Raw genomic sequence first — 19,655 nt, 5'->3', positions numbered from 1 at the left:
GAAATCATTTTATATCACCAGGTCAGTTTGCACTCTTCCTCACAAGCCTTTTCTTTTAACAGGCAGTGGTTTAAGGTCTGACTGTGTGGGTAATCTAATGAGGCTGTCGTTAGACAAGGCTTTAGCAGTGGGGAACCATCTCGAGGTGGAGGCCATCAGTGAGTATAAAGTCAGCTAATGATGAGCAGATTGCTTCATTGCTGTGAGAAGTCACACACTGTCATGTTTGCTTTCTCCCCCCACAGATGGCACCCAGCACATTTTGATAACACCCAGCTTGGCTGCCAAGTGTGGATACAGCATGGAGTCTGACCCGTGGGGTAACGCCAGAATCTACACGTCTCTGTTGGGCTGCTATGTGAACAATAAAGTACGTAAACAACGAAGTATATTGGCTAAAGTTAGTTGATGGCTTTTTTTTTTTTTCCAGTGGAAGCATACTTTCTATGGTTTTGTGCTTCCCTGAAAACTTAAATCAAACCTCCAATCAGTGTCATTATGCAGTTTGTCTGGACTCAATTAATGCCAAAATTCTTTTCCTCGTGCTGTTTTTTTGTAGGAAGATACATTTAATGTTGGCTTGAGACTCCGAATGTACAGCGAGAGTCAATCGGATGCGATTAGTCATGATGTGACGCAGACTTGCAGCTACACTCGGTGGGCCTCCAGAGAGATTCTCTGCGACAGGAACTATATGGAGGTAGGTCACTTTACATTGATGGTTCTACCATTTTGTGTGTGCTAACAAATTATAACCAGTTTTTCCTGTTTTTAGACGTCAATCCACATGGCTACACCTAATGCTAAGGGACAGACTCAGGATGTTGAAGACCACTCCAAGATCAGCACCATTCCTGATGTATGTTTTTAAAAATTCCACTTAACTACAGTTGACTTGATTTCACCATGCACCATTTGGTATCCCCTTCAATAGAAAAATGTTAAAGAAGTTTTGTTCTTTCCTTTCCTATAGGACTCGGAAGCACTTCGTATCTGGAAGTTAACGTTTAACACCCCACATCCAGTGACAATGATGCTGAGGGAGGCGGAACAAGCTGGCTACAGTGCCATGGCTACCTCAACACGTCTGGTTATGCGAAGCCCGTACAATACAGCAGGGACTTATTCTGAGGACGTAAGAACACACGGCCATCTCCAGTGTTTATTTTTCCCTCCTTAATGACATTAAACCTGACATCTTTTTAGGTGGCTGGAGTCCCCATGGCAGTTTTCAAGGTCAGCGCTTACTACAAGGCAAAACTGGGTCTGACTGTGGTGAACCTGGCAGCGGCTTGTCCCACAGGCGAGTCTCGAAGCAATCTGTGAATTTTACAGTAACCATTTGCAGTTACGTCAACGGTTGCTTTGTCATTAAACAGGTGGCGTCCTCTTTACAAACGATGTAATCTCTTGGCACGTACCTCGCCGTGTGACGCCTTTGGTAGATGGCAAGTTTAAAATCCTAGAAATGTACATGGGCATCAACGGGCAGAGGCTGGATAAGTCTCGGATGGCCGCACGGGGGTACACACTATACACCACAGACTTCCACATCGTCATTGAGATCCCAGTGGGCTCGCCTGACGGTTACTACAAGGTTGGAAAATCTTTAGAAATGCAAAGTCGCCAGTCCACTTGCATGTTTTATTAAAATGTCATGAATAATTGCAGAGCCATGCCCCAGATGACCAGTACCACATCACCTACGTTGTGGAGCCCATGCTTGAGGTACTGTGGAGGACTAACGCTAAAGATGATACTAGATACAAGGTTTTGTTCCCTATTACCACCCCTCTAATGCCTCGACCTCCCCACGTCCAAGACAGTAAGTCACAGTTTCTGGTGGACTATAGGAATATCAGGCTTGTGGAGGAGGTTACAAACCTGCTGCTTTCTATTCCTCAGGGACTGTTTCAGAGAACCAGGTGTTCAGCGTTTACTTGGGGACCTTCCTTCATGATGTGCAGCTGAGGAACATTACCTTTTCCACTGGGGTTCTCACTGTTGATGAGTGCAGTGCCAGAGGCTTCATTGTCCAGGAGCACCACTTCCCCAATAGAACCAAGGGCTTCTCTTTACTAGTGCCCTTTGGTGACGATGTTGTCCTGAGACATGTGTGTGGAAATTTATAGATGCAAAACATCACTCGGTACCAGCTGTTTGCATTTTTTAAGTGTTTCAGTAGCATCACTAATCTTTGTTTTTATATATTCATACCTGCAGAATCCTGAACGCTTGGTTACAGCCTACTCGCTCCACCTGATCTTTGGGTTAATCATACTGCCTGAAGAAACTGCATTTGTCCATCCAGTGGCATTGCAGGCATCTCTGCAGGATGTTGGTGAGATCTTATGCTTTGGACAATATTTTGTTACTGATGGCTGCTTTTTCCAGTCTTAAATGTGACCTTAAACCAAAGCTACCCCATTTAAACATATGGGGGGGGGGAAAGCTAGTCAGTTTTTTTTTCTTCTGCTTTTTAGTGCTACCCATTATTTCTGGTACCTGTGACCAGAACATGTTTTACATCCATGTGAAATATGGGAGTCAAGGCACCAATTTCCAGGCCATGGTTGGACCTCGACAGCTGACACCGGAGGTTGCCGAGGAATACCATTTTCAAGAAAACGGCACCCACCTCAGCCTCATACTGCCATACACTGCCAAGGACATCGCGATCGAGGTATGTCGAGCTGCAAAATCACGATTGTCTGCACTGGATAACTTCTGCACTGGATAACTTCTCTCTTTACAGCTGTTTACCTCTGGCTCAATCAGAGCCAGAGTTGACCTGCTTCTGTTGGAGATTATCAACAAGTGGGTGCTTGCTGATTACTTTCTGGCCTGTGACTTCCCCCTAACAACAACTGGTAAGATGTAAACATTGTTTCTGCTGCTTGAGATCATAGGACTTTTTAATAAACCACTGCCTCTTCTACCTTCAGCGTGCTACCCCAATGGAACAATGAACGCGTTGGCAGTAAAGGTGGAATCGGTGCCAAATCTCGTACCAAGCCAGCTTACTCTAAAGGACAAGTCCTGCAAACCAGTGTTCAGTGACTTTCGCTTAGCATATTTCTCTTTCAGTGTTGATTCCTGTGGGACCACTAGAAGAGTAAGTATAAGGTTGCATTCAATCTATGAAAGCTTTTGTTTTGTTAATGCCACGTTTTGTTTTTAGTTCTTTGACCACTTCATGGTGTATGAAAATGAGATTACCCTGTCCTACAACAAAGGAGTAGCCTACACATCAATTGATCCGGAGTACAGGTAAAATCAAATCTTTTATTCTGATGTACCATCTGGAGACGGGTTTAAAAACTTTTTTTTTTAACATCCCCTCAAATAGGCAAACCATTTTCTGCTACTATGCAATCAATGCAACTCTGAGTGTTGCATTCAGCTCTACACATAGAAGCTTTGACCCCACAGCAGAGATTGGCTTAGGGCGGCTAATAGTGCACATGAGGCTATCCCAAGGTAAGGCTGAGGTTTTTACTAAATCCTTGCTCTTGTGTTCATACAACAGTCTGTTCGGTCCATGCCTTCTTTCTCTAATGGAACGCTTGTCCTCCAGATTCATCATATCATAATTTCTACCAAGCAGAAGACTATCCAGTAGAGAAATATCTGAGGCAGCCTCTGTATTTTGAAGTTGAGCTGATGGAGTCTACTGACCCACAACTGGAGCTCATCCTGGAAAACTGTTGGGCCACCCTTCACAATAACCGGACATCTCTGCCGAGCTGGGACATAATTGTGGACAGGTAATGTCCATGTTTCATCGATTTGAAAAGACTTAAAATGCAGAGTCAATCTTATTTTTTTTTTTTTTCCTTCACTAGCTGTGAGAATCGTGATGACAGCTATGAGGCAATTTTCCATCCTGTTGTGAGTGACGCCAGAGTTTTGGTCCCATCCCACACCAAACGCTTCTCTGTGAAGATGTTCACCTTCACTAAACATGAAGAGGTTCTGAAAGACGAGGTAAGACTTGTGCATTCAAATGAGGGGAGGGACAGCTGCACGAGCCCTGCGTAACAAATCCTTCTGTCCGTCCTCAGATTTACGTCCACTGTGATGCAGTGATTTGTGACATAAATAGCCAAGCAGATGGTTCCTGCAGAGGCCAGTGTGTGCATCCTACTGGCCTGGGTAACGCTAAACATCAAGGAAGCAAAGGACTGAAAAGGGGTAAGTGGGATCAAATGAGTCTGGACAAGCTGTTATCATTATGTGCAGTTGGTGATCTATACTGTTTGTTTCTAGAGGGAAGTAGTACAGACGCCGCCCACCAAATGCAGATCTCCTCTGGGCCTATTCTTCAAACCTCCAAATAAAAATCAAGTTTCTTAAACGTGTTGTGAATTTCTTTGCCTAAATGACCCCATTAGTATCAAATCTTTGAAATGTCATTTGCTCTTTAACCTGCATCTGGCCAACCTGTTGCAGATTGGCCAGAAATAATGGGTGACTTTTTATATACAGACAAATGCACTTGCAGCTATGAGTAGTGGCACATATGCACTTGCAAATCCTCATTCTAACTTGTAATTTGGAGTTATTTAAGGAACTTTAACCTACCCACATTGCCTTTTTTAAGCTAAACCAAAATGTCCCAGGCGGTTTCTAAAATAGTTTAGTGTAAAATCTGTGCAATGGCCCAGAACAGCTAGGCTGTGTTGCAGAAACTTGGAATATGCATTCTTGCTTATCCCAGTGGTATCCAGCTGTTCAGATTGATTTTGTTGCCAGGTTTTCTTATTCTACCTCCACCCCAAAATGATTTTAGAAACTCAACCTGTCTTTCAGAAACCATGTCCTTGTTGTTCTGGATAATTCAGACCCTTGAACAGTTTTTACTGAACTGCTTTCTACAAAAGTTACTTTTGACCGTGATTAGATCATAAAGACTGACAAGATGTTTATTTAAAGAGGCCCTTTTGTTACAGTCATAGAAGTACATAAATACTGTGAAGAGGGTGTAATGCATAGACTAATGTCAAGGTATTGTAACATACTGCCAAGGGTAGACTAAGGAACCATTTCCATGTGTACACATGAACAGCATCTTACAGGAGTACATTCAGCGCTAGGCTATTCCACCAAGATGTCATTTCTGCTTTTGGCTATCAAACTCTTCAACCTCTCACTCAGTGTTGGACACTGAGTCAATAGACTGGCCCCTGGACCATTTTCGACCCTATTATGTAACCTGTAATTAAATTCGAATGTGCAATACTCCATCTTATTTTAATGCATTAATACTGCATCTATTTACTGTTCAATAGTTCCCTTTTTTTCAGCATGATTCACAGTTTGTGTATATTGTAGTATTCACATTGCTGCATTAATAGTTGCTATACATTGTAATGTAATGCACATTTTTTAATTTTCCATGTTTTTCCTTTACATAGGGTTGCTATGTTTAAAAATGTTTTAGATATATTCTACATATGTAGTGTGTGTGTAGATATACTATTCTACATATATTTTACTTATATTCTATTCTACATATACTATACTACATTCTATATTTTTTATATATATTCTACAATGGAGCAATACAATGAAACCTAATTTCCCCTGAGGATCAAGTATTCTTACTGATTTAGTAGTCAGTCAATACACAAGTATATGCATCTGTAGATCTTCAGTAAAATCAGGTAAATTTCCTTTGAGACTTTTTTTTTTTTCCCCCCCACAAGAAACATCTGACAAACATTTAGCTTTAAGTTAAAGCTGTACAATTGTAGCTCCATAATGAACACATCAGTTCCTGAAGGTTTTTTTCAATGGTGCTCAACATGGAACAGGTCCACGAGTTACACTATCATTTCATTGTCCTTTACTCTCAAATGTTGAAAGGGCAGACCCTGTTCTATAGTTTCACATAGTTTACTTGTTAGAAATGAATCACTAATACAAAGATCCATAATGTACATGCATTTTTGTGCAAGACAAAGTGGTCAGAAGAGAAGTTCAGTGAAAAACAGATTTGTAATCTAAATGAAACCACTGTAAAAATGAACACATTCTGCACACTATACATTTTTATAAGTAATGTGACAGTTTTAGACCATTCCAAGAGCTAACTGATGTACTGAACACAGAACAGTGGCTGGGTGGATAAGTGAGAACAAATTAGTGCTGAATATTTAAAGTGTTTGGACCTCAACATATGCTGGTCAGTAACTCAACTAAGCTTCACTTGGTGGAAAGCTAGTAGAACAAGTTAAAGACTTGCTTCTCAGCAATGTGTTGGATTCTGGACTTATGTGGAGTGATTGGCAATACTGTAACAAATGGGTAGGAACGTTGCTGTTACCAGAAAATGTGAGTGTATGTAACATCAACCACTCTGAACCAAGGGATTCAAGCTTTAGTTTTGTCACACCTTGAGCACTGTACAGTCATTTAGTCATCAGCAGCTAAGAAATCAGCCGAACTATAGCTCCTTATTACTCAATTGGCACAAATGTTCTTCAAATGCACCACCGTAATCTCTCATGGCTTCCTGAGGAGAATAGATTACAATCCAGTCTTCTGATCTTCAGGAATGTCTTAAGAAAACATTTTGCTGACCAAGTAGTATACATTCTGACAAGACAGTTTAGGACATCTCTTACCACCTAGACTGAGAACAAATCTACTGTAATTTACAGTCATTACAGGATGGAACCCTTTAATAAATCACAATTAAAACCAGAGCCACTTTGCAAACATTAACTGAAGTGAGCAGTAAATGATTCATCGTGCCCGTTTTGTTTATAGCACTTACTGGTTTATGGATTTGTGATGTTTGAATGTACAGTATACAATTGTATGATTTCTGTGCCAGACTCCAGGAAAACTGACGGCATGGCGTTAGCTTTTGGGGATCCAATAAACATTTCAAAAAGCCAGGCTGGTTCTTCCACACGCTATTTAGGCTCCTGTTTGTGAAATGAATAAATTGTTAAATTGCCAATATGTCTTGTTTCTTCAAACATCCAATCCACTGAATGAGTCAATGGCAGAATAAGCTGTTTAGCATTGGCAAATTTTTCAAGGGTGCAACCCACATACTCAGCACTGCTGCTCATCCCACAAATAGGGGCACCATTTGAAAGCAAACTAAACAGGCTTTCCAGCAGTATAAGATTTATTGCCAAAAAGCATTGATACCACAGAGAGAGAGAGATACATCTCTCTATATAGACATATACACACTGAGAACCACCAGAGCACTTCAGATGTTCAGTGACTATTCGATGGAACAAAAAAAAAAAAAACCTGTTTTGCTGCCTCATGTTACCAGAAAGTGTTACACAGTAAAGCACACCTTCCTGACATCAAACCTAACACATTGTGACTGACCAGATTTAAGAAAAACTACAGCACGTTGCAATTTTTAACTGCATCTTGGTTGACTTGTATGAAGTTGCAGTGGTCTGCCGTCCTTTGCCATTTATTTTTGTACCCATCCTTCATTTGATTTAATATGGACATGGCATTTAGATGCACTGTTAAGTGTTGTAGCAAAATGCAAATTTGTGACATTGTATAATACAAGTTAAATAATGCTCAAGACACAGGCATCTTTTCCAAGTACTGCAATGTTTTTAATTGGGTCCTCATTTTAACCATATAAAACTACAGCTGAAACATCAAAGAAAATCCCATCTCCAGGGTAATATTTCCAAGAAAACAAGTGTAAATTCTTTTAAAATCTTTTAATAAATATGGGTCCTGATGACACGTGTTCGGAACTTTGGCCTTCTGAAACAGCACGTTTTTGACCTGTGGAAGAATGTATACATTAGTCACTTTAATAATAGAACTACTGAGTATTTATCCCATCCCTTGTCAGTGCTAACAAGCGGAAACCTTAGTGTGCATTATTGTATAATGAGTAGTGTAAAATACCTGTTGTGTAGTCTGGGTTTGAACACTGACCAGTACAAGCGCTACCTGCTGGATTTCTGGCATCACAGAGCACCACGTCACAGTGGAAAAAGAGCTAGAAGATATGAACAGATTTATGGCTATTGGGATTGACATTTACAGCATAGGTTTCACAAATTTGATGCATTTAATCTAAAATGACCTTGCTTCTCAAGTTCTCTTTGTCTTCGGCGAAGGCAAACATCAGGACCTCAAAGCGCTTGACATGAGATGGATACTGAACTCTGCCATCAGGAAAAACAGGATGGAATTTCACCTGGTATGGGTCCCTTGGGCTTGGACAGCTGAGGATAAAATAGTCCCACTAGTTAATTAGGTAAGTATGGAAAACGAGCACTTCTGCATTGGACACTGTCCCATTTTGCGTTAATGCCCAGGTTTCAGTTTGACGGTTATTTTTTGTGTATGTGGGAAAAAGATTAAGAAGTTACCCATCAATGATTATGTCCCATCTGGGAAGGGATTTCTTGTCATTCTCCAGCGTCGCCCAGCAGGACATAAGCTCCAATGATACCTCGGGGTTTGTAGACCTCATCAGTTCCACCTCAAAATACAGCGGCTGTTGTAGGTACTTTGCGATGGGACCATCTACGCTGTGAAACGCTCCATATGAGTTGTCTGAGTGAAGAGATGAACATGGCCATTATGGATTCAGACAATAGAAATGTGCCTGTACACTAGGAATACAATGCAGTGAGTTCAACTTGAAAGTATAGGGTCATTCTACTTGCCAACTTCTTCATGTAAATGAAGATGTTTAAAGATGTGTCAATTAACTATGTCAGCAGTCCAATTACTTTAACATGATTAGTTCCAAGATTAATTTGTGGGAATGCCTCCTGGCTTTAGGCAACCATTAGTACCAATTTAGGAACATGCAGTCATTTTGAAAATGTCTCGTCTTTCGAGTTGCAAGATATCCAAAACTGTTTATTATGCAGGTTAGTGAAAATCTGATCCATGTCCCTTTCCATACCTGAAGCAAGTCTCATTTCAACTTGCAACTCGCCTCTTGCATTTTCAGCATATGGTTCACTTGTGCGAGGGCTGGTCAGGAAGGCCGCAGCATGGTTTATGTCAATGTCATAATGACAAGAAACCTTTAGCCTTTAGAATAGAAAAACAAGAGACAGCCCATGACACAACTTTAGTCTGTAGGGGGACACATGCGCACACACACACCGTTTACATCTGTGATGGTACCAGAGTGATTGTTTGTAGGTGTGTTGCATTTATAGCTTCCACTAAAGTAATTTCTTGAAATTTAGTGTCAGTTCACAGATCTCCCAGGTGGACATAAATGTCCTTTAGGGCTGCAAGTAACAATGAATCTGCCGATATCTTCCGATTTATAATTGGTCTATAAAAATGTTCCAAAGAGAAAGTTAGCCGTTTTGTCCAGCTAAAGTCCAAAACTCAAGATGCTTAGTTTGCTATCACATTAACACAAAGACCTGCAGCAAAAGCTCAGTTAGAAAAGCTATGATTTTGGCACGACTTGTTTAACACATTTTAGCTCCATGGGTTTTAAGTCACTTACTGATACTCCGGTTCATCCTCATTTGATTCCCTTTTCATTTGAAGTTCATCTGGCACAGAGATTTCATTTTCATACATCATAATATTTGGCAAAAACTGAGAAAAAAATAAAAATGTTTCAGGTCAATCTGTTAACTGTCTGCATTCAGGGAAATTATTCAACAGCATGCTACCTTTCTGGTTGTCCCACAGGAGTTTCCAGTAAAGACAAAATAAGCATAGTGGTCATTGCTGTAGGAGGGACCACAGCGGGGGTCTCTGAGGGTGAGCTGCCTGGGGTTCAGACTGGGAACTGACTCCAGTTTCATAGCCAGAGCTGTCATGGTTCCATTAGGAAAACACTCTGAAGAAGAGGAGGATCAGACATTAAATCAGAGTGAGGTTAGTGCCCCCCCTGACACAAACATTTGTCAAACAAACCAGTCAGTGTTGAGAAGAAATTGCAAGCCAAAGAGAATTCTTTGATATTTTTGTTGGCCTCAGGATTCTTCAGAGCCACATTGAGTCTGCTTCTGATGGAGGACCCCTTAACAGCCTGAGAAGTTAGTCCAAAAAAAAAAAAAAAAAGTTACACATTATAATCTCTACAACAAATGTCATCAAGATAAATCCCTGCACATTCAATACTTTGGTTAGTTAAACCCATTGTGATGGTACCTCTTTTGCAACAATGGGGGAATAAGATGGTACTGTAAAACTGAAGTGTGTTCCATTGTCCATGAAGCCGTACTGCTGGGCCAAGTCCGGGGTCAACACTTGTCTTCCTACTATGGTTTGAAAGTTGAAGCCGTGGGTCCCGTGTTTTATGAGGACATAAAAGTTTTGATCATCACAGCCACCAGAAACAGAAGGAGGAACTGCAGAGGGGGTGGGGGGGAGAATTTTTTTTTTTAATTCCCATTTTATTATGAATAAATCCATCATATCCCTGAGTACAGACCTATGTCTTCTATTTTAGCTTCCAGATGAGCAGAGAGAGAAAATGGAGCAAACTCTGGCAGGACCAGCAAGCCAAAGGTCAGGTGAAGAGAGTAGACTGTAATGCCCTTTTCTGTCTGTTGGGAAATACAGAGAAAGATTAGCCCTCAAAATTAAAACAAACTATTTTCTGCATGTTATTTCCAAGTTGGGAGTAAAGCTTACCATTTGTAGTACGCTAGGGTCCGTGAAGGGCACTTCAAGTGTAAAGACCTTTGAGCTGCTGTTGCGGGACATGTGCTGCAGGATGTTAAAGCCTCTGACATTGCCGTCAGCCACCGACAAAACCTCATAGGGGAAGGTGATGTTCATTAGTGCCACATCAGAGCTGAAAGGCCCAAGCAGCACCTTAAATATCTGCTCATTGGGAACAGTGTCTGTGGGGCAAAGAGGAATGAAGGCAGCTTACAATATATTCAATAATGGCCAAGAGTACCAAGATAAGAAGACTCACTGTCAATAACTTGCAGAGGTCGAGACAGAAATGGTGTCGTGATGGGAAGGAGGACTTTGTATCTTGTGTCCTCGTGAGTGTCGTCTTCAGTCCAGAGCAACTCGAGCATCGGCTCAATGGTATAAGTAGTGAGGTACTGACCATCCTGAACATGACTCTGCAAAAATCGAAAATCTTCAGTAAGGTGTTCCCTTAAATTATAATCTTGACAACCCCAAATTTAAAAAAAAAAAAAAAAAAGTCCATGCAGGCTGGGCAACCTCATTCATTCATATATGAAAATGGTTCTAATAAGTAAATCTGACCTTAAAGTGGCCACCAACAGCCCCAACAGGAATTTTAATGACGATGTGTTGCTCATTGACAGACAACACATATTGTCTGGCAGCCATCTCAGCAGTGTTGAGCCTCTGGCCATCGACGCCCATGTGCACCTCCAACAGTTTAAATTGACCAGAGGAAATCAGAGAGTCAATGTGCCTCGGCAGGATCCAGCTGATTGTGTTTGGAGTGAAGGAAACACCACCTGAACACAAACACATACAGCACTTTAGCCAAGGAAAGACCCAATAGACACGTTTAATGATCGATCGGCACATCCAAAGATCGATCTAGTCACTCATATACAAGTCTGTTAAATATAAAAAAAAGAGTGGTATCAAACTCAGCAAGAAAGCAAATAACCGTTTTATGTCCCTACAAAAAGGTCTAAGAGTGCTGTTCTTAAAAGGCCTCCACACTGCAGTTATATCAATTCTAGTGGAGAAATCAGTTTGCCTATTGTAGTCATAAATATATTAAGTCTAAAAATACTGGAATCAGGAATAAAATAACCACAATGTGCAAGTTGCTCAGTAGTAAACTGCTAAAACCCCCAAATGCAAAAGCCACAATTCCCAGAAAATACTCGAGATAACCTCAGAGTGGTAGCTGTGGCCCTGCCTAGTGTTCAACATTACCCTCCAGTATTGGGCAAGCCGCTTCTGCATTGATTTGAGTCACCAGCCACTTCTTTTCAAATTTCATTGAAGTTTTAAGCACCATCATAGGCACACCGGCTACCTGCAGGTTGAGATTACAGAACACGGTGTATGTAAATGCTTTGTTTACGCCATTTCATGCATACTGTGGTCATAGAGAATTGAACTCCTAAGGATGTGGATAGTGCAACATATTGAGGGGGATATAGATAAAATAAAAAAGCCTACTAATGTATTTAACTGTGCCAACTGGATTTCAGACAAAGTAATCAATTTAATCCAATAGTTTACTGCAAGTGTAAGCAAGTAGGGAGTTCTCTAATGGGCTGCAACTAATTTAGCCAGAGCCTGCCTGAGGGGCAAGATGTCCAAAGTAAAGCTTGTTTAAATGTTAGTGAACTGCAGTCCCACTTACATTCTGGGTGTACATTTCAGGTGAAGTCTTTGGGATTCGCAGAACCAGCCTTGTAGGCGTGTTTGCGATCCCATAACCTCTGCGCTGGGCCTCGGGGACAGTCATGATCCTCTCCTCGGGAGTGAAGAACACGAGTGTTGTGATTCTGAATCCTGCATCTATGGGTTGTTTCTGTGAAGCAAATATCAAAAAGATTATGCAGAAAGAGAATATACATTAAAAAAAAAAAAAAAAAAAAAAATCTAGCAACTAGCTCATCTAACCTTAGCAGCGTGTCGAACATCACGAAACATTGAATTAGCCCCTGAGACGTGATGTTGAGGCAGAGCATAATCATCTGGAGCTGCCCTCTTCACAGACACCTAGAAATGAGGCCACTCCATAAGTGATAATCAATCTCCCCCTCTCCCCTCTGCAGTGACATCAAATGTACCAGCCTTGATGCTCAAACGGTACATAAAGCCACTTATCATATAGACTGGAAAATAACCCCTGAGAGTGATGCTGCATTCACTTGCCTCTATATAGTTGTGGACACAGACAATTTCCCTGGAGGCCCAGGCAGTGTAGTGGCAGGTCCCAGCCACCTGGTACAGCTCGTCTTCAACCATCCGATTGCCATGCAGACGAAGATTTAACTTTGTTGTGAATGCGTTATCGTCCTACGAACACATAGAAATAAGACTCGAAATGATTTACATCAAAAAAAAGGTGCTTTTCTAATAAAAAAAAAAAAAAAAAAAAATCGCTAGTCTTTTTACCACATTTTGAGCAAAACAGTTTTGAAGGGAGGCATAAATCACAGCATTTCCCAGAGGGTCTATCTTCATGCTGAAGCCACACATAGAAGCTAATCTTGGTGTAAAGAGGATTGCAGAGTTATCTGAGGATGGAAAAGAGGACAGTTAGAAGAAAGAAAGTGAGACAGTTAAGAAAAACGCATTGAATTCAGAAATGTCAGCTTACTAACGACACCGGACACTTCAAGAAGACTTCCTCCAAGTGGACCGACATCCACACGCATGACGTTCCCCAAGCATTTTGAGTTGATACCTGGGATTAAACATTTATACAAGTAAACAGCATATGGTACAAAAAAATTCAAAAATTGTAAAAAAAAAAAAACAATTTTTATATATTATATATAAATAACTTACTTATAGAGGGCTTCTTTTGAGCCTTTATATTTACAACAGCTAATAGGAGAGTACACCACCTGAAAGAGATGGAATATGATATGAAAGTAGCAAGAAAAATCCAAAACCTTACATGAAAGCAGTGGATATAAATAAAACTACAAACCGCAATCCAACTAAACAACCCATGGCACAAGAGGTAGGACACTGGTGACCATAAAGTCCCTGTTTTTGCCGTCTTTTTAAAGCGTTTGTGACGGGAATTAACTCTATAGGCCTCCACCTATGGACAGGATGAGGGATGTGCCTGCTTAACAAATATAACCACACACAGGTGAATCCTATTCCGGTCTGATTGGGATGACTGTGTGGACCTGTGTCTTGTCATGTGGCCTGAAGTGAGTCTCAACATTAACTGCAAAGAGATTGATTTTCCTAGTTGACTTATGTCACCATGATCATCTACAGCGCTTCTATATGCAGGTGGGCAAACATAAATCAGTAAAAAGTCACAGAATAGATCTTGCAGGAGATGTTTTTTTATATAGAAACTATTGGTATGAATAGTGAGAATGAAATGTGGAATAAAGTGTTTTAAATTTTAAATTCAATTTTATAAATTATGTTTTTGGCATTTTTACAGGAAATGAGAGAGGGAGAGATTTACTTAAATTAAGGGCCTTTGTGATTCATGGTCAGCATGTTAACCCCCGAGCCACAGGGACACCACGAATTTAGAAGTTTTCATGATCCTTGAAAAACCAACTGTTTTTGTATCACATAAATTAAAAAAGTAACAGTCACAGTACAACTTTCATCATAACGACATGTTAAACTGAAATAACAAACGGAAAGAGTTTCAACTTTTTTTTAAATCAGGAGATTTTAAAGACTGTACATACATGATCATTAATAATATAAAATAACCCCTGCCCTCAATCATAACCACCACATCTTCATCTTCACCACTGAAATGAAGATATTTATGCTGTGAACATGGCGGGTTTAACCTGTTAGGATGTAACTGCTCTTGCTGTCACCATCACACAGGCCGCCGTCAAGGGTCAAAGGGTACAGATGACCCTGGCCCAAGGCCCAAAGGGTCAGTGCAAAGGTCTATGGTGCTGCTGGACTGGATGAGGGGCCCAATTTGGAAAATGTTGACCCCCTGTCCATAATTCCTAATAGCGGGCCTGCCATTCCATAATTCAAAGAAAATCTGCAAATTCTTAGCATTGAAAAGCAGGACATGTTTTTGCTTGATAAATTACTTGACAAGTCATTGTTTATCGAGAGTCACTGATTCATTTTATGTTGATCAGGTAATACTTCAGCTCTCACAGGGCACAAAAGCACACATTTTATTAAACCCTGTGCTGAAAAGGTGCACAAATGTACCCTGATGAGATAAAGAAAATATTAAAACGCCACATTCATTTTAGGAGTAGAACAGAGATAGTCCACATCTCCCTGCAAGGCTTTAGTGCTTTAAGGAACTATATTTTATACTATGAGCAGCACATCTTGGAGATACTAAGAATGTTTTTTATCGAGGTAATAAAATGATGGATAGAAACCCCCCTCAGCTAGGACACAAATGGAAAAAAACTTGTCACATTATTTCATAGATTACAAATTGTCAAACTGTTGTGAGTGCAACGACAACCAATAGCTGCTCTTTTTGTAAACTGCTGCCACTATAAAGGTTTGTTGTATTTCCCCTTTGCTGCCAAATCCAGTGTTACTGCCTGCTGTGGCAGTAAGCCTGCCAGAAGTGCTTTCTCACAGAGGATTGAAATGTCAGAGTGTGATTTTACTTACTTTAGTACTCCCTCCAGCTGCAGTCTAGTTGCAGTAGGCTACTTTCACACAAATAGAGCCGTCTTTGACTCATTAGGCATGCATGAAATTACTGTAGGTGCACTTTTTACTAAAAGAAAGTCATATGATCTTATAATAAGTCGCAAAGATTATATATTACAACAAAACTACAGCTTATTTTAGGAATAATATAAGCAAACCGTGATATAAGCTAATTAATAAATGCAGTAAAAAGCGACTATATATTACAGTCCTCAGTGAAGATTCATAACTCAGAAATCAGTCAAGTCTCGGTCTATAAATATTTGGGTGTCATGATAGACGAAACTCTCTCATGGACTTCTCATATACAATTTATCTGCAAAAAAAAAAATAAAAAAAAATAAAATATATACGTTTCCAAGACATTGTCTGTGTGTATGTTCATGTCATTTTTGTTGTTGTTGTTATACATGTTTTCTTTGTTTTTCCTACTTGGAAGTTAATGTCATTTGTGGTAATGTTTCATGTATGTCTGTTGGTGTTATTAAGCTCATGTATGCTTGTATGTATGTGTATGTCTTCTTTTTTTATACGAGCGACCCGGGGATGCACAAAGAATATCAGCCTTGGCTGACAATAAAGTTGTATCGTATCGTATTTCTCGCAGGGTGTTCCTGCATCCGTGCAGTCCCTCTCCTCCACCCCCCCCCCCCCCCCCTCTCCTCTCTCGCCCCTCCCTGTTCCCTGTAAAAGGGAACAAACTGCCGCCGTGGCGCTGTCCCGCCTCCAGCTCTTCTTGTCCCGTCCGTGAAGCTGCAGCACCGCACTCTCTCCAAAGACCTGCTGTCTACTGCACTTTAAAAGAATGTAAAAACTAAACCACCCGGATAAAAGTTATTTTCATGGAAAGAAAGGCTCTAAGTACAGGTACGTTTCAGCTTGACGTTTTGCATTCAGTTTGAGTAAAATTAAAAGTAATTGACTTATTTATCAATAGGGTTTGGTGGTGAAAAAAAATCTTGGTTTCATGCACGGGTGTGCATGTAAAACAAATTGTAGACGAGTCGATATTAGGACAAGAATATAGAAATAAATCTTTGGCTTTAATAATCGCCTGAAATATTGTTTGGGTTCAGTTTGACCTTGTTGCCTCTCATTTCCTCTGAATTAGATTTGATTCTTCTGGTGATAATCCCGTAGTAGGCTACTTGAGCCTTGGAAGAAGTGACAGCACCTCACGCCTCTTCACTCACTATAGCTCAAGCCATTACCTGTGTGTATTGTAGGCCAATTGATTTTATTTTCCTTCAGAGGACTAATGTGTTCTACAAACAGTGCAGTCAGATATGTCTTGATAGACATCCCTCCACATAAATGTACCACTTACAATCTTAATGCTTGTGGTGCATAAAAAAATCTATAAAACTGACATACTTAATTTCTCGTCATCATATCTCTGTATGTATCATCAGGACCATGGGGTATGGGCAAATCCTCCACCGGCAGGGTAAAGAGGAGGACCAGGTCCACCTCAACGTGGGAGGGGTTCGACACAAAGTGGATCCAGACATGCTGCTCCGCTTCCCTCACACACGCCTGGCTCGCCTTCTGCGCTGCCAAAGTGAGGCGGCGATCCTTGAGCTGTGTGACGACTACAGCCTGTCTGAGAAGGAGTACTACTTTGACAGGAATCCCCAGGTTTTCCTCTGCGTGCTCAACTTCTACCACACAGGATGCATCCATATGATGGAGGAGGTGTGCGTCTTCTCCTTCAGCCAGGAGATTGAGTACTGGGGAATCCAGGAGCTCCACCTGAGCCCCTGCTGTAGCTACTGGTACCACGAGAGGAAGGAGTACATCGACGACAGAGAGTGGGACATCAGGAGCGACGACCAGCAGCCGCCGAGCTTAGACTCCTCCTTTGAGGAGCTCTCTGCTCTCGATAAAGACCTGGCCAAGTTCAAAGGCGCCTGGTGTGCAGAAGTGAGGAGCTACGTTTGGCTCAGGCTGGAGGATCCAGGTCACTCAAGAGGTTCAAAGATCATCGCCGTGGCCTCCCTCAGCTTGGTGTTGACCTCTATCGTTGCCATGTGTGTCCACAGCATGCCTGAGTTTCAGCGGGTGGACGACAACGATAAACCCATCGAGGACCCTGTCCTCGCCATCCTGGAGGAGATCTGCATTGCCTGCTTCTCCGCAGAGTTCATCATCAGGATGATTGTCGCGCCCTCCCTCAGGAAGTTCCTCGGAAACCCCTTAAACATCATCGATGTTGCCTCAATTTTGCCATTTTACTTCACTTTAGCTCTGGAAACAGCCGACGAGGAGGCCGCAGAGGAGAACGAGGACTTAGAAAACATGGGGAAGGTGGTGCAGGTTCTGCGCCTCATGAGGATTCTCCGAATCCTCAAACTGGCCCGCCACTCCATCGGGCTGCGAGCGCTGGGTTCCACCATTCGCCACAGCTACAACGAGGTGGGCCTGCTCCTTCTCTTCCTCTCAGTGGGGATCTCCATCTTTTCCGCCCTCATCTACTTTGCAGAAAAGGAAGAGGAGAACACGGATTTGGGGACCATCCCTTCAGGCTGGTGGTGGGCCACAATCACCATGACCACAGTCGGTTATGGTGACACCTGCCCGGTAACGCTGGCGGGGAAGATAGTGGCCACGTTGTGTATCGTCTGTGGCCTGTTAGTGGTTGCTTTGCCCGTCACCATCATCTTCAATAAGTTTTCAAAGTACTATCAAAGAAACAAAGCCATGGAGGGACAGTGTATCACTAAGCCTCAAAGACAAGACCCAGAGCTCCCTTATTATAACATCAGAGACCTGTTCACAGGAAGTGTGTATCCCTTTATAGGAGGTATCGCCTTCAGGAACAGTATGAGCAGCACAGGGGACGATACAGATGCCTCCAGTCTCAAGGATATAGAAGTGTATGATGACACTTGTGAAAATGGGGCAGCAAAAAATGAGATTCCTTTATGACTGCAAGTCACTCTGTGCCTCTCAGGGCTGAGTGCTCCATCACTGACCCTGCCCCTCTGCACTGTCTTCCTCCTGCAATTTAACAGAGAAATATCGTGGCTATGAATTTTTTTTATTTAATTTTTTTCTACAAGGGAATTGCTTGTGAAATATACAACGTCGCTAAAACCAGGAAATCTAAAGGGAATTATCTGAGCCTTGCTCAGAGGTTTGAAAGCCCATTTTCTGCCTGAGAAAACTGCAATGATGCATGTAGGAGGCCATAATGTTAATGTTTTTTTTCAAAGTAATGCCCTGTATTGATTTGTCTGCTCGCTGAAAGTTCAGACTGAGAATTCAGCGAAAGCTGAGAATGACAATAACACTGTTTCAAAATGGTATTATAAATCCAGTTGACTGATGTTACACAGTATGCATGAACAAAAATAAATGCATTTCGAAAGACAGTAATGTGTAGAATTATGCAATATTGATACCGATGAAAATAGGCCACACAACTCTCTCAGAGCACTGTGGAAATCACTGATATTATACCAGGTTATTTGTTATTTAGTCTATATCCTTGACGTTCCACTTCCGGGATTGCTCCGGTGCCACAGGAAATTCCGCCGGATGCATGTGTTTTCTGTTTCCTTCCGCTTTCTTTGTGTTGGAATTTTAAACTCTGTGGATTAATGAGGACTATTGTTGACTGCTCCTCAGATCTCTGCATGATAAATTGAGACAGCTAGCTAGACTATCTGTCCAATCTGAGTTTTCTCTCGCACAACTATTTTGCAGCGGCTCTGTGCGGAGCTTAGCACCGCCCATGACGATTCTGATTGGTTTGAAGAAATGCCATTAAACCAGAGCACATTTTCCTCCCATCCCTGAATGCTATGTGGAGTAGCCAGACTGTCCTTCAGCGCGCTTTGGAGGAGGGTCTGGCAAAGCGAGACTATTTGTTATTCAACTTTTCTTTTGAACAGTTGCTTTGGCATGCTGGGTGACTCCTAACCCATGTGGACATGAAATAAAAGTGAATCAGAAGAAATACCTGTATGCCTCTCATTTGGGACAGGGCATACAGTAAGTTGTACTACTCACTCATTCAGACAAGGTTCATTGCATTTATTTATTGCCATATGTTCTTCACTAAAATGACTAAAATCTAAATAGAAATCATCAACCATGTCTTTTCTCCAGTGGTGAAATGCTCTAAGACTGTTGAGGAAACTTTCTGTACCTCTTCACTCTTTTCTGTTCCTGAAAGCATTGATTTCCTGTCCCCTGTTATAATCTCCGGTTGGATGAGCTGCTGTCCTACTAGAGCTAGAGATGTAAAAGATCTTTTCTCTGCAGGGGTCTCAAAGGTGTTCATGCAGTTGACCAGAAGCATCTACGTCTCAGAGCTAAACACACTTTTTTTCTGATTG

General features: G+C 41.5%; 3 protein-coding genes across 3 annotated transcripts; 2 read left to right on the top strand and 1 right to left on the bottom strand.

The window, feature by feature from the left end:
• The first annotated feature begins 97 nt into the window (after nucleotides 1–97).
• On the top strand, nucleotides 98–4,852 carry LOC144533837 (uncharacterized). The gene is made up of 19 exons (XM_078275403.1): nucleotides 98–158; nucleotides 246–370; nucleotides 560–700; nucleotides 776–859; nucleotides 974–1,135; nucleotides 1,207–1,303; nucleotides 1,380–1,597; nucleotides 1,672–1,825; nucleotides 1,906–2,114; nucleotides 2,224–2,341; nucleotides 2,484–2,683; nucleotides 2,756–2,870; nucleotides 2,946–3,115; nucleotides 3,182–3,270; nucleotides 3,350–3,480; nucleotides 3,578–3,767; nucleotides 3,846–3,987; nucleotides 4,065–4,194; nucleotides 4,845–4,852. The coding sequence occupies exons 1-19, from the start codon at nucleotides 98–100 to the stop codon at nucleotides 4,850–4,852; spliced, it is 2,544 nt and encodes an 847-aa protein (XP_078131529.1).
• Nucleotides 4,853–7,705: 2,853 nt separating this feature from the next.
• LOC144533836 (uncharacterized) lies at nucleotides 7,706–13,638 on the bottom strand. Its single transcript, XM_078275402.1, has 21 exons — nucleotides 13,616–13,638; nucleotides 13,471–13,529; nucleotides 13,280–13,366; nucleotides 13,075–13,196; nucleotides 12,832–12,975; nucleotides 12,577–12,675; nucleotides 12,314–12,484; nucleotides 11,878–11,980; nucleotides 11,224–11,444; nucleotides 10,919–11,075; nucleotides 10,630–10,841; nucleotides 10,427–10,541; nucleotides 10,144–10,343; nucleotides 9,907–10,021; nucleotides 9,660–9,829; nucleotides 9,488–9,582; nucleotides 8,924–9,054; nucleotides 8,379–8,565; nucleotides 8,090–8,231; nucleotides 7,909–8,002; nucleotides 7,706–7,782 (listed from the first exon to the last, which is right to left on the bottom strand). The coding sequence occupies exons 1-21, from the start codon at nucleotides 13,636–13,638 to the stop codon at nucleotides 7,706–7,708; spliced, it is 2,724 nt and encodes a 907-aa protein (XP_078131528.1).
• Nucleotides 13,639–16,728: 3,090 nt separating this feature from the next.
• Nucleotides 16,729–18,330, top strand: LOC144533583 (delayed-rectifier potassium channel regulatory subunit KCNS3-like). The gene has a single exon (XM_078275037.1). It carries the CDS (start codon nucleotides 16,729–16,731, stop codon nucleotides 18,238–18,240), a length of 1,512 nt encoding a protein of 503 aa, XP_078131163.1. The 3' UTR covers nucleotides 18,241–18,330.
• Nucleotides 18,331–19,655: the final 1,325 nt, after the last annotated feature.

The sequence above is a fragment of the Sander vitreus genome, chromosome 18, assembly GCF_031162955.1.
Source record: "Sander vitreus isolate 19-12246 chromosome 18, sanVit1, whole genome shotgun sequence".
NCBI lineage: Eukaryota > Metazoa > Chordata > Actinopteri > Perciformes > Percidae > Sander > Sander vitreus.
Note: the sequence above shows the minus strand (reverse complement) of the source record. Positions and strands in the feature narration are given on the sequence as shown.